The 15,287-nt window shown below is 34.6% G+C and overlaps 1 protein-coding gene across 4 annotated transcripts in view; it reads left to right on the top strand.

Annotated features, from left to right (window-relative positions):
- The window catches only part of TNIK (TRAF2 and NCK interacting kinase), a 348,429-nt gene that overhangs the window by 138,795 nt on the left and 194,347 nt on the right, over nucleotides 1–15,287 (top strand). Inside the window, exon 1 of one of the 4 annotated variants that reach the window (XM_039865030.1) lies at nucleotides 190–285. The exons of the other annotated variants lie outside the window; for them this stretch is intronic. Within the exon in view, the coding sequence (XP_039720964.1) occupies nucleotides 256–285 (30 nt within the window). The 5' untranslated portion in view covers nucleotides 190–255. Of the gene's footprint in view, nucleotides 1–189; nucleotides 286–15,287 lie in introns of those variants that run through there. 4 annotated transcript variants of the gene reach the window in all.

Below are 15,287 nucleotides of genomic sequence, written 5' to 3'. Positions count from 1 at the left end.
AAAGGAGGAAATTAGCCACTATTAGGAAGGTGTTAAAGGTATATTAGCACCAAACTGAGATTTATGCCTTAACAGAATCAGAAGAGCTGAAAGAATTGAAAATAATTTTCCCTTAATGTGATTCAGTGCTATTTAATCTTGTGTCTTAGCCACCTGAAGTCATCTGGTTTACCAGTGGTGCACATCCTGCATTTGGGAAACAAAGACTTACTAAGTAGAGACCAAATGTGAATGAAAGCTGGAGAATGAGTCGAAATGCACAATAGAGGATGCTTATTGACCATGGTAGGTAGACCCAATATGACTCTTGCAGGGATGGGCTAAAACGAGATTGAAGTGGTCTGTAGTTCATCATTTAAAGTTAGATTTTATATATTCAATTGAGATATTTGTGGTTTCTACTTGTTTGATGGAACAAGCTTTGAGCACACTAACCTTCCGCAGATAACAACTAAAAACTCAGGACAAAATATAAAAAAGTAGCTACCTGAAGGTTTTGGAGAGTGAAAAAGGCAAAAAAGGTTTTGAAGAAGGGATTCTAATGGGGATGAGTTGTCTATTTTTGCAGCTTTGACCTGGGAACAGGCTGTAGTTGTGGCGTAGGATAGCTGAGGCTCTGATAAAAACTGCTATCTTTCTTGCCTGAGTTACAGGAAGACAGAGGCTGGAGTGACCATAGCTACCTGAAAGTGAGAAGAGTCAGACAAGGAGAACCCCAGGTTGTATGTGTAAACTCTGCCCAGGTTTCTTGCTGACTCCTGGACCGTGCATGCATGGGACATACTCAGAGCAGCACAGTTTAAGATAAAATAACTTAACTGAGATTCGATTAGTTAGCAACTGCAGGGAAGACAAAGTTTATAATTTACCAAGTTAATTGCCTGTTTAAATAGACATCAACACTGTTCGAAAGAATATAGCAGAATCTAGAGTCTTCACAACATAACACTCACTATGTTCAGTATACAATCCAAAATTACTTGACCTAACAAGAACCAGGAAAATATGACCCATTCTCAAGAGAAAATTACCTGAGATGACCCAGATGTTAGAATTATTAGATAATGATTATAAAGCAACTACTGTAATTGAGATAAAGGAAAATATTCTTGTAACAAATGAATGAAAGTATAGGGAATTTCAGTAAGAAAATAGAAAATATAAAAAAAGAGCAAAAAGGAAATTTTAGATAAAATATACAGTATACCCCCCAAAAATATCTCCATATGGACTAAATAAATAGCAGAATGGAAGTAATTCTGGAATTAAACGTAAAGATAAATCAAGGAATTAATTCCTAAATCTAGGAATTAAACCTAAAGATAAATCAAGAGAAACTATCCCTGATGAAAAAAAAAAAAGAAAGAAAGAAGCATGAAAGAAGTGAACAGAACCTTAAGTCTAGTGAGACAGATTAAAATCTAACATATATTTAATGTCCCAGAAGGAAAAGAGAGAGAGAATGAAGCCAAAAAATACTGAAGAGATAATGGGCAAATTTTTTTCAAATTTCATGGAAAACATAAATTTACAGATTCATAAAGCTCAGTGTAACCCAGACAAAGTTAATACAGAGAAAGACCACCAAAACACATTATAGTCAAGTTTTTTAAAACTAATGATAAAGAGGAAATCTTGAAAGCAGTCGGGAGGAAAATGGCACACTGCGTATAGAAAAACTGATTCAAATGATTGTGGACTTACCGTTTGACACTATGAAGGCAAGAAGAGAGTAGAACAATACCTTTAAAGTTCTAGAGGGGGAAATAAAACCCCGTTAAACTTAAAATCTATATCCTTTGTGAAAATATTCTTTAAGAATAGAGGCAAAGATTTTTAAAGAAGCATAAGAGACTTCGTCTCTAGCGGATCTGTACTATAAGAAATGCTGAAGAAAGTTCCTTAACCTGTAGGGAAATAATATGAGAGGGAAAGTTGAATTTTTCAGGAAGAAATATAAAACATCAGAAATGGTAGATATCTATGTAAATAAAAAAGACTGTTTCCTCTTAATTTGGACATGACTGTAGCAAAAATTTTGTCATTATCTTGTGGGGTTTATAATGTATGTACTAATACATATGACAACCATGGCATAAAGTACAATGTGGTGGTGGGGCGGGGGGGATTGTTGAATAGAATATATGGCTGCAAGGTTTCTACATTTTCCGTGAAGTGGCACAGTGTAAACTCTAAGTAGACTGTGAAAGGTCAAGGATTATATTCTCTAGAGCAACACTGAAAAAAATTGTGTAAAGAAGCATAGCTAAAAAAGCCAATAGATAAATGACAATGGAATTCTAAAAAGTAATTGAGGTGTTTGTGGTATGGTAGACTAATATAGAGAACAGATCTTTTTTGGTTCTTTGGACTTATCATGGAATTCATCATATTTAATTTATCATTCTTTCCTTTCTACTTCTCTGGATGTTTTCACTGAATTAACTCTTCTCATGGCGTCCACTGTACTTTGTCTCAGTGTTTCTCCATTCCCAATCAGTGTGTGAGCTTCAGGCTCATAAGTGTTGATCCTTCAACAATAAAGGAAATGAAGATTAGGAAGTTGCAGATGAAGGAAAATGTTTATCACGTATCTTCTGTGGAATACAGTTTGTCTTTTCTTAGAGATAAGGTGCTGGCAAATTACAGGTCAAAAGATTACTGCAGGAGGAGCAAAGGTAGCTTATAATATTAGTAGCAGTGAGTAAATGGAATCTGAGGTCCAGAATATTTAAGTTTTCTTAACAAAATTAATTTTTTGCCACCTAATAATCACTGCCATTTATCACATACCTATTATGTGGCAGGCACTATATGGGATCCTTTGCACGTTATATATCATTTAATACTCAAAATAATGCCAATGAGAAAAATGATAATATCCTATTTTACAGATGGGGAAAGTGGCGTAAGGAGTCAAGTAATTTGTCTTAGGTCGTGTAGGTAATAATGGTCTTCGAACCCCTTCCCACACATTACATTTCTTCCTGTTTGAAGTTTATCAAATTTGAATGTTGACATCAGCTTTTATCATTATCTTTATCCATAGATATTTTTGAATACTTGAAAATAACAAGCTGTGATGAGATATATGATCCAGTGGTGATAGTTGGGGTGGTTCATGTCTTTCTAAGAGCACGAGGTGCTAGAAGCTCTTTTTCCCATACTCCTCTACTTCTATCCTAAAAATATTAACCTACTTAAATCTCATGACATTTGCCAACATGATTTGTTATTTTTGACTATACAGAGGAATAAATTGAGACCAAAATTAATGGTAGTGTAAGAGCTATGAGTTAGGTCATATGTCTAGGCTCACATCTAAACTGAGTCCTTTTCTTGCACTTTAAATTTGAATCTTTATTCTAGAACTTCAGTGGTAAGGACATGTTTTTCTAAGTGTTCCAAGATTGAGCTGGCTCCTGGCAAAGTTGGGGTAGTGAGAGGATGGGAATAGCATCTACATAAGCCTGTCACATTTTCTCCTGTCTCATGTCTGGAATGTCATGGCAGGATATCAGATCGGTAGTGACATTTGCAGGAGATAGAATATTTTTGATTAGAAAATGAGATTTTAAGACCTTACTAAGACCAAATTCCAATTTTATTTAGAACCATTGCCTTTTTTTTTTTAAGCACTGTATGTTTTTATTTAATTGTGCTTAGAAAACAGGTTAAAATATCAGTTGACAGGGTAGCTCTATTGTAATGGATTCATTGTTTTGAAATAGCTATTTTAGATTCCTTGGGTTGGTACAAAACACCCTTTATATTCTGGCAGGTACTGGAGAACCATTGCCTTTTAAAGGTGTGAAGGAATCTTAGAGAAAGCCATTCTCATATTTTCTTCTTACAGGTGCTTTTAAAACCCAGAGAGGTTTAATGTCCATTTCAGAGAAAGGGACATACAATTAGTCATCCCAGAACCAGGACCACCACTCAGGTGTCCTAACTCCTAAGTTAGGGCATTTCTAAACACATTTTACTTCCACTTTCTTTTAATCAACTTGTTGAGGTAATGAGCTTTTTTGCATGGCTTCCATTCATGCTTCTTGAACTACTATCCCTGGAAAGGTGCTTATAATGAAAATATGTATGTTATAACTTAAAATTTTAAACCCATCTTTGTATAAATTATTATTAGAAGGTGATTGATAAACTTAAAGAAGAGAAGAAAGGAGGAAGTTCACTGACTTCGGTAATCTTGAATAGTTTTTCCAGTACTATAAATACTGACCTGAATAAAATACTCAACAACATTCAAGACTTGATTGTTGTTGCAGTAGACTTGATTGAGATAAAAATTTCTAATCTTTTAAATCCATATAACTGTGAAATATAGTAAAATCCCCAGTAAGGTTCCAAAATACCTCATAAACATGACATAAGTAGAAATTTTTAGGAGACATGGTTATTTGTCACCGAGACATTATTCCAAGTTAAAGCCTGTAGGCACAGGAATCCTGTAGGATTCAGGCTTTTTACAACTGGGTGACCTTCTTAAATGTTCTTATCCAAGAGTTTGATTAAAACTAAAGGAAAATCCACAAAATGAATTTATTAGATATATCTAAGCCTATTTTTTTTTTAGATATAATGAATCTGAAGTTCAAATATATTAAATTTGAAAAGGATCAATGATAAAAATGGAATTGGACATTATATACTAAGACAATAGAGTTGAGAACTTTCTTGACAATTAAACTGAGCATTTTTGTTTAGTTTTTGAATTGGGCTAGAAAAAAAAGAAAGATTTGCAGCAGCATATAATACTCAGATTCATCTTGATTTGCCTCGAGAACCATAGAGGAAGTCTCTACATTCTGCCTCAACTTAATTTTGGAAAAATACCACAAAGTGATTTACTGTAAAACAGATATGTTTTTCTATGAGAACAACATTATGGAGAAGATCAGCTTTTCTGAACAAAGACTTAGCATCATATAAACCACCTTACCAATAGTAAGCTATAAGAACATGAAATATAGACTAAAATTCTAGTGTCGTAAAGCTTTTATAACAGTTGAATATTATAAGATGTCCCCATGTACTAAAAAATGGTACACAGAGCTCTTCAAACTATGACATGTCTCATAAATGAGATTATGGAAATGGGAGTAGCTTGCATGGCCCTGGCTTATATTTGCTAATGTTAATTGAGTCAAAACAAATATGAAACATCTATTTGCTCTCCAAGGCAATGTTTTTGCATCTAAAATTTTATGTCTCGATTTACAATGTATACTTTTGCTATGAAAGATTATGGAAGAATGACATAGACTGTGGGGTTCTGAAAGATGTAGTCTTCTTTCAGAGGTGTCTGAATAGGTTTCCCACTTTTCCTGAATTTTCAGATAATAAGTCAAGGCATTTATGAATTATGTTCTTACTCTTAGTTTGTGTTCTAAGTACTATAGTAGGGCCTCCTTAGATATCTGTTATGGTGCGAATGGTGATGATGATGACGATGGTGATGATGATGACGATGATGATGATGATTGTAATGGAAGAGGAGGAAGAATAGGAGAACAGAGAGAAGAAGAGAATTTAAAAAAAATAACAGCCAATCAACTTCTATCCGTTTGTCTCTTCTATCCATGTCAATTAATTCGGATATGCTATTTAAGTGGCTCAGCAGCCGCCATAGTCCCGTCTCCTCCTACCAAAGGCTTACCAGGAAATATTGAATTAAGCATTTTTTTTCTCCTTCATAACCATAGAGTATACTCGACATCTCCCAGGAATGCTAAAATAAGCTGGATCTTAAGAATGGAGCGGACTAATCCATGAAATGACCAAGTCTCATAGTAGTCTGTTCATTCCAAGTTGATTTCATAAAGAAGTCTCCTAGAACAGTATTTCTTAACCATCATACAGCACCAGAGTCACTAGTGCCTGGGCCTCATCCTCAGGCACTCTGATCTGTTGTTCTGCAGTAGGGTGGCAGATTGTTTGTTTGTTTCTTTTTGTTGTTGTTGTTTAGTTCTCCAGGTAAATCTAATGTACAGCTAGGGTTCCGAACTACTGGGCTAGAGCCTTATTATCTGCCAAATGGAAGAGTAAGGATTAATTTTATTAACATCTAATGAATAGATTGAAAATGAAAATGGGTGCTTCTTAATAATTATTATTCAATACTTTCCATTCTATCACATCATCTCTTCACTCTTGCTTTCTCATCAACTTTTTTCTTTGAGTAAATGCAGTTAAAGTCAGGCAGGCTAACACACATTATTATTGCTAACAAATTCAGCAACCTGGGTATTGCTCAAGAATTTCAATGCTAATGTGTTTGTCCCAGCCTTGGGTATAAATAATACATTATCAACAGCTGATAAAGAAAACAGGTTTATCAAAAAATTATCTGCTTGAATTTTATCATTGAAGACCGGTGATTCCTGTCCATGGAAGATAAGTAATCTGTATCCTTTAAATTAAGGCATATTTCATGCTAATATTCTGTTTGCCTAATGTCTTTCATTGGAAAAAAAGAAGTATTTACCTAATATCTTAAAGCAAGACAATTATTAACTTAGTTCTCAAGGAAAGAAGTTTTTAAAAATAACTTTCTCTGCTCTTTATTTCTTTTACTGTAAGCATGTGGCAAAATCTTGGCATCTGTTCAGCATACATTTTCTGCTTCCTTTCTGCCTTTTAGTCAATGCACATTTCATCTGAGTTCTCCCCGCTCCCGCCTCCTCACCCTTTGGTAATCTACAGGAAACCAGACCTTACTAATTTGAGTGTTTGCTCCCCAAATTACTTATTATTGTAGTAGTCCATATTAACTAGAGCTTGTGGAGGATTTGTATCGCTTGAGGTGTTATAAAAAATTTATAAAAGACAGATCCATGTAAATAATATGCGATATTGAGGGAAACTGTAAAGGCAGGGGGATTTTTTCAAGACTGACTATTTGCAATAGATTGCTCATTATGAAATTCTGCATGTGAAAGGGCATTTTTTTTTTTTTTTTTTTGCAAAGGGGAACTATTAAGTAAAATAATTTGAGAGTGAAAGCCAACTGTGGACAAGAGAGTTTCTTCTGCTTATGCACCTATCTGTTGCCTAACATTCATGCATTTGTTGTTTTCAATGCTCATTGTGTTGCTCTAGAATGCTCAGGGGTTCTTAGATGTCAGTGTGCATCAGACTCCCTAGGAGGGCTTTGTTAGTACACAAATTGCTCCCTTCTGGAAAGTTTCAGATTCATAAGGCTGGTGTGGGGCTGAGAATTTGCATTCATGAACTAGTTTTGAAGGGATGCTTATGTTTCTGATCGGATAATGAGCAAATATTAGTGAAACGTACAAACTTTTGGTCTGAGAGATGAGTATCTATTCAGCCTCTCAGAATGAAGTTGTCCCATAATTCCATCTTATAAGTAACCCAAATTACATCCACCCGAAGGAACTTTAGAGAATTGTGGGAGAGCCGGAGCATGGCAGAGAGGCAATACCCTCATTAGTTCTGGGGAGATCAGTCCACTTTCATTCCCACACAGAATCATACCGCCAGGCTTCCTCTAGTCCCTCGATTTGAGGCACTTCTCTGGGAACTAATTAATGCTGTTGAAGTGCACGACTCCCAGAACCCTATTTGGGTGGTGGGGATTCCTGTTCCTCAGCTGTCCATCCTACAGGCCTGGATCTATAAGGTTTCTTCTAGGCTACATGGGATTCTACTTCCTGTCCTCCTTTTACAGAGGGCAAGAACTATGGATTCTCCTGGATGGCCAGCTTTGTTTGGCTGCCAAGAAGCCTTTCTTTGTTAGAGCCTGTAACTGGTGGTCAGCGAGACTGAACTCTTCGGCTCCTTGGTAAGAGGGAGCATTCAGTGATGGTGATGGTTATTATTTTGAAGTGTTAGCACCGAAGTTTGAAATTCTCCTAAGTTAATAATTTTGGGGTATCTAGTTCCTTTAGTTATCCAATTGGATTTCTCATAGGATCATTCTGGTTGCCAAATTTCCTATATAATCTACATGTCTCATGAAAAAGGAAAAAGGAAAGAAAAAAGGTAGTTCTATTTTTGTGGAAAAAGAGGAAAGAATCCAGGAAACGTTTCCGAAGACTGTATGTTTTCTTAGCTCCTTCTTGTACATATGCAATTCAAGGAGAATTTGGTCAGTTGCTAACATTACATGAGAGTTTTTAAAAGTTAGTATAAAATTTAGCTTCCTTCCCCTCTCCTTCATAAGAATCTATGAAAAAATTTGTTTACGCAGTTTAAATATAATTTTTTTTTATTCATAAGAGTTTTCATAGGAAGGTAGTGTAGAAAGGGACCTGTATATTCCAGGGTTTCACTCTCATCTTACAGGTGACAGAAGCTGGATCCCAACCTCTAAAGAACCTGCCTACACCATTCTTCTGGTATAATTAAGAATAGCAATGGTCCGGGTCTGTTACAAGATTAGAGTTCCATCCACCTCCTGGTACTGTCACTCCTCTCTCCTCTTTTTTGCACTGTAAATTTCTCCATTGAATTTTAAGGAAAGAAAATAGTTTCAGTCCCTTTCTTGAGATTTTTACATGATTTGTTCACCAGCTTCAGAGAATAGTTTAGTATAACTGTTTTGATTACTCTGGTTTTTTTTTTTTTTCAGTTTTATTTGTTATTTTACAAAGCTTCAAGATACCATTAAGAGAATCTACAGATAGTTCCTTTGGCAGTTATGGTTAAAAAAGTACTTTTGGCTCTACACCAAGTCAGTGACCTATAAATACTCCTGCTGGCTCTTCTTTCTATTCTTTGTAATTCAATGGGATGTGAGATGTTGGCCTGATGGCACAAGAAAAATGTTATTTTGATGATAACCAAAGATTTAAATCTGTACCAGAGTTGAAGAGCCGATCGTGGCCTGGATGATTTTTTTTAGCCACAACGCTCATTCCGTATGTAGACCACATCTCATGTCTGTGCTATCAGTAGGGGACAGGATGCCAGTTCTCACAGTCACAGTTTTTTAATTGTAATATGGCAGCAAACATTGCTCTCATTGACCTTCAGGAATCGCATGATCCAGAGGGCTATCTGAGATGTATATAAATGTGTATATGTGTGTGTGAGAGAGCAAAAGAATGGATACGTGGTGTAGTTTTAGTGTTAACTGTTGGGATATCAGAAATACAAATGATGTTTAAAATGTAACATTTGCTCCATTGGACCAGGTACTTTGTTAAGGACTTTTAATGCTTTACCTTATTTAATTCTCACAACAGCTTTATAAGGTAGGTTCTGTTACTATCTCTATTTTACAGATTAAGAAACTGAGATTAAAAGAAGATAGATAACTTACTCATGATTTCACAGCTGGTAACCGCAGCACCAGAATTTGAACTCATATCTCTCTTGAAAGCAAATTTCTTATATACTTTGCTACTTTGGTGAAACTTCTAGTTGTGATCTGATGTGGTCAAAACTTATTCACTGCTTAATTCCATTTCTATTCCTTGCTGACATTAGATTTTTCATATGAGAAAAGGCATGGAAAACTGTCTCCTACTTCTCTTCCCCTCCGTTCCAGTGTTTTACCTTCAGAGTACTTTTATTTTTTTAAGACACAGGGAAATTGGAAGTAGCTCCCATCCAAGCAAAATATGGGGACTAGAACTAGTTTATCTCAATTTAGCTGGAATATTGTATTTTCCCATAACTGATAGGATCCATTTGTATTTACTGCTATGCCATTCTGTAAGGATATTATTACTTCCTAGTTTCTTCAAAGGGTGACTTCCTGGAAGTGTGGCCGACACTATTTATTCAGCACTATCTATTTTGCTGATTACTCACTAGATGTTGCCAGGTTATTTCTGTTGAGCCATAGTCAGCAATAAGTTAACCTGAAATATCTATTTATTTATTGTTTTTATAATAATTATTGTATAAGATTACATTAAAATTAGTAATTATAATTATTAATTAACTATATCAACATTAATAAATTTTATGTTAATATTGATTCCTAATATTTGTTGGGTAACAACAAGTATTAAAGTATTAGCCCTAATTTATAGTAACAGTAACCTAGAGCTGATAGTAAGAAAATATATTATACATTAATATTAATTCCTTTTAAAGTGATGAATGTTTTTATTTCATCTTTTTATACATCCCCAGAAAATTGTTCTTTTGGAGGCAATTTTTTATTTAGATACAGTTTGCACCAATTAACCTTATGATAATTCTTAAGGTGAGATCAAGAGGAATAATAAAAAGAGCTAACATTACGAACATCTGGAAATAGTAATAACTGCTGTTTATTAAGAATTTACTGTGTTCCAGACATAGTGTGAAGCATTTCCTCACATCAGCCCAATGAACTGTAAATATTTTTATCCTCACTTTACAGATGAAAAACTGAGGTTCAGAGAATAAGCATGTGATCTGAGGACACACAACTCCTAAGTGGTGAACACTGGAAGTGTGGGCCCAGCACATGATGCTCATTTGTCTCTTAAAACCCGAGAGTCTGTCACCTTGTTTAAAAAGGCTCATCTACAATGATCGGATGGAACCACAACAGTTGTGAGAGCTGTTGAGGCTCACTTGAACCTCCATGTGATTATCTGGATATTGAGCAGTGTTAAGGCCATCCAAAAGGTGCAAAGCTGAAGGATGTGGACCATTGATTGGTGCCATACAGGGAGATAACCCCTGTCTATCCATAAGTGCCATGTTTCTAGGAATGAATATGCAGGTCATAGGTTCTTATTCAAAATGGCATAGATTTCAAATGGGGAAGTACTTGGCTAATTATATTTAAGTAAGCTCACATCTATAAAACTGTAGAAACTGTAACTGTTTTCTTAAGGGCAAGGATGGGTGGTGATATCTCTAGTTTTATGAATTGATTCTGAAGGACTCTGGCACCAAACCGCATAGTTTTGAGTCTTAGTTCTAACTCTCGTTAGCTTTGCAGGCTTGAGCAATTTATATAATCTCTCTATACCATAGGTTCCTCATCTGTAGAATGTAAGTGATAACAATAGTACACCCTTATAGGGTTGTTGTATCAAATGAGATAATATACGTGTAATGCTAGAACAACAGTATTGTTCTTAATGTAGTGACTTGTTATCGTCACCACCACCATTATTATTGTTGCTGATGACAAAGATGTTAAGTGCAGTTAACAGCTGCCTTGGAGAGAGCAGCTCAGATGAAGCCCTGACCAAATTATGAACCATTCTGAGAGTCATTAAAACAGCACTTATGGAAATGAATGCCAATAGCTGGAGTTGGCAAGGGAGTGGCCGTCTGGCACAGCCATGTACTAGTAATGGGAGAGCAAACTGGTATAATTCCTGGGAAGTCAGTTAGGTGATCTGTTATCAGAGGTCTTAAAAAGATAGAAGCCCTTTGACCTAGGAGTTCTGTCTCTAGAAAAATTTGACATACACCTAAATTGGAAACAAGGATGTTAATTGAAGATATTAAAAATAGATAGAGATTTATGTTTATGGACATGATAAGATATGATAATGAAGTAGATGAAAAAAAGCAAGATATAAACACTATATATAGGAATCTCCTATTAAAAATATGTCTTAGTAGATACCTTCAAATGAGTTTCTTTTTTAAAGCCAGGGATAATAAGCTAACATTCCACTTTCAACATTGGCTTATACATCAGGTTTTTTGCTAGTTATATGCAGTTTTGTTCTTTAATGTCTACATATAATATTTTCATCCAAATACTAAAAATTATGAGACCCTGCTAGGAGGCTTTTTTCCCCTGTAGAGGAGAATTATATAGTACTATCTTCCTCATAAACATTCCTCAGGAATGCAACAGATTCTGATCAATACAGTAATATTTCTCACTTACTTGGGTAAGTACAGTTTAAAAAGTCTCCTTCTACCTTGAAATTTTGATACAGTTCCAAGGGACACGAATCCTACATATTATACCATCCCGCACCCATTGATAATCTCCGATATGGAATAAAAGTTTTTGTTACAAACATAAGTACTTTTGAAGATCAAATGATTCTATGCAGAAAGATTTCCTATGAACCAGCTAATACTAAAGGGATATTATTATTTGATGTTCATTCTAAATACACAATTTAGGCAAAATTAGCCCTTGCTATTTAAGAAGACTATTGCTATTTTTTAATGGTTTCTCTAGTAGATCATTACTTCTTTTCCTATTTTTTATATTAAATTGGATTTACCTTTAGGTAATATGGCAATTTAAGGGACTATGATGAAAAAGGCTAAGGACATGGCATTCAGACTAGTATAGCTTAAAAAAAAAAAACAAAAACAACCAAACCGAGTATCTATATGTGTTTTAACGCCCAGCTGCTGAATCTTTGGGCTAAAATACTGAGTGCTGGTGTTAGTTGATGTTGATAAGCTTCATTCGAATATCCACATTGAGGTACAGGCAGAAGTTTATTTTTATGTGAACATGTAAAGGTTGCTCTTTTTTTGACAGGTAACGTCTACTATGTAGCAATAAAAATACAAGGCCCAGGTTCGTACTGTCATTTGAAAGGTCAAGAGAATTACAGTGTAATGACAGACTCTTCTCATCACTGTATAACAGAGACAGAGATCTTATATGCACCTTTTACATGCCCCCGAATGAATAAAAAAACAAAAACATTAAATTCAAGTCCTGGGGCACAACTGTTCCTATCAGGGGAGCTATGCAGATAATAGAGATAGTCTGCAACTTAGAAACTGACTCTTCTCTAAAAATCAAATTGACTGTAGATAGCATTTTCCCAGAAAATCAGTGTTACAAATCAGGGTTTGGTGAACCTTTTCTGTAAAGAGCCAAATAGTGAATACTTTAGGTTTTGTTGACTGTACCATCTCTGTTGCAACTACTTAACTCTGCTGTTGTAGCAGAAAACAGCCCTAGACATGGGTGTGTGACTCTGTTCCAATAAAATTTTATTTACAAAAACAAGCAGTGAACCAGATTTAGTTTGTCAACAGCTGTTATAAATGACCATTTGTTTCTCAGACCAGCTCACAGAAACTTATCTTGCAAGTTGATGATATATTTTATATTAACAACGATACTATTTTTTTAAAAAATTAATTTTGTAAAATCAAAATAATGTTAGTATACGCCCAACAAACACAAGTCTAAGACCAGATAGTTTAAATGGTGAATTCTACCAAACATATAAGGAATAACTAATACTAATCCTTCTCAAACTCTTCCAAAAAAACGAAAGAGGAGAGAATAGTTCTAAACTCGTTTTACAAGGCCAGCATTACCTTTAGATCAAAACCAGGAAAGAACAGCACAGGAAAAGAAAATTACAGATGAACATAGATGGAAAATTACTGATGAACATAGAAGCAAAAATTCTCAACAAAACATAAGCAAACCAAAGTCAGCAAAACATTAAAAAGATCATACACCATAATCAGTTGGGATTTATTCCAGGGATACAAGGTGGGTTCGACACCCACAAATCAATCAATGTGATACACCACCTTAACAAAATGAAGGGTAAAAATCATATGATTATCTCAATAGATTTAGAAAAAGCATTTCACAAAATTCAACATCCATTCATGATAAAAATTCTCAACAAAATGGTTATAGAGAATGTATCTAAATGCAATAAAGGCCATAGATGACAAGCCCACAGCTAACATCGTACTCAATGGTGAAAAGCCAGAAGCTTTTCCTCTAAGATCAGAACAAGACAAGAATGCCCATTCTTACCCACTTTTATTCAACATAGTATTAGAAGTCCTAGCCAGAGCAATTAGTAATGAAAAATAAATAAATAAAAGGCATCCAAATTGGAAAGAAAGAAGTAAAAATGACACTATTTGCAGATAACATATTATATATATATATAAAAAACCCCTAATGACTCCACAATAAACCTGTAAGAACTAATAAATGAATTCAGCAAAGCTGCAGGATACAATATCAGTATACAAAAACCTATTGCATTTCTATACACTAATAATGACCTGTCAGAAAGAAAAATTTAGAAAACAATCATGTAATTACATCAAAAAGAATAAAATGCCTAGAAATAAATGTAACCAAGGAGGTGAAAGCCCTATGCACTGAAAACTATAAGTCATTGACAAAATAAATTGAAGAAAATGCAAATAAATGGAAAGATATTTCATATTTGCAAACTGGAAAAATTAATATTGTTAAAATGTCCATCTACCCAAAGCAATCTACAAATTCAGTGCAATTCTTGTCAAAATTTTGATGGCATTTTTCACAGAAATAGAAACAAGCAATTCTAAAATTTGTGTGGAACTACAAAAAATCCTGAATAGTGAAAGCAATTTTGAGAAAGAAGAATAAAGCTAGAAGCAGCACACTCCCTGATTTCAAACTTGTTGCAAAGTTGTAGTATTCAAAACAGTATGGTATTGGAATAAAAACAGACACATAGGACAATGGAACAAAATAAAGAGCCCAGAAAAAAATTCAGGCATATATGGTTATTTACAACCCAAGAATATGGAATGGGGAAAGGACAGTCTCTTTAACAAATGGTATCAAGAAAACTGGAGAGTCACATATGAAAGAATGAAACTGGACCACTATCTTACGCTGCACACAAAAATTAACTCAAAATGGATTAAATACTTAAATGTAAAACATGAAACGATAAAACTCTTAGAAGAAAACATAGGTGGTAAGCTCCTTGACAAAAATTGATTGCATCTTAGCAGTGATTTATTGGTTTTGACACCAAAAGCAAAGGCAACAAAAACGAAAATAAACAAGTGGGAGTACATCATACTAAAAACTTCCGAATAGCAAAGGAAATCATCAACAAAATGAGAAAACATTCTACTGAATGGGAAAAAATATTTGTAAATTATATATCTGATAAGAGGTTAATATCCAAACCATATAAAGAACTCATATAACTCAGTAGCAAAAACAAACAAACAAACAAACAAAAACAAAAAATATCAAATTTAAAAAATTGGCAGAGGATCTGAATAGAAGTTTTTCTGAAGAAGACATACAACTGGCCAACAAGTACATGAAAAGATACATTGCTAATCCACAAGGAAATGCAAATCAAAATCACATTGATTTATCACCTCATGCCTGTTAGAATGGCTGTTATCACAAAGACAAGAAATAAGCAGTGTTGGCAAGGATGCAGAGAAAAGGGAATTTTTGTGCACTGTTGGTGGGAATGTAAACTGGTGTAGCCACTATAGAAAACAAAATTGAGGTTCCTCAAAAAATTAAAAGTAGAACTACCATATGATCCAAAAATTCCACTTCTCAGTATTTATTCAAAGAAAATGCAAACACT

This window comes from Pteropus medius, unplaced genomic scaffold (assembly GCF_902729225.1).
Source record: "Pteropus medius unplaced genomic scaffold, Ma_sr-lr_union100, whole genome shotgun sequence".
In the NCBI taxonomy this organism is placed as follows: Eukaryota; Metazoa; Chordata; class Mammalia; order Chiroptera; family Pteropodidae; genus Pteropus; species Pteropus medius.
Note: the sequence above shows the minus strand (reverse complement) of the source record. Positions and strands in the feature narration are given on the sequence as shown.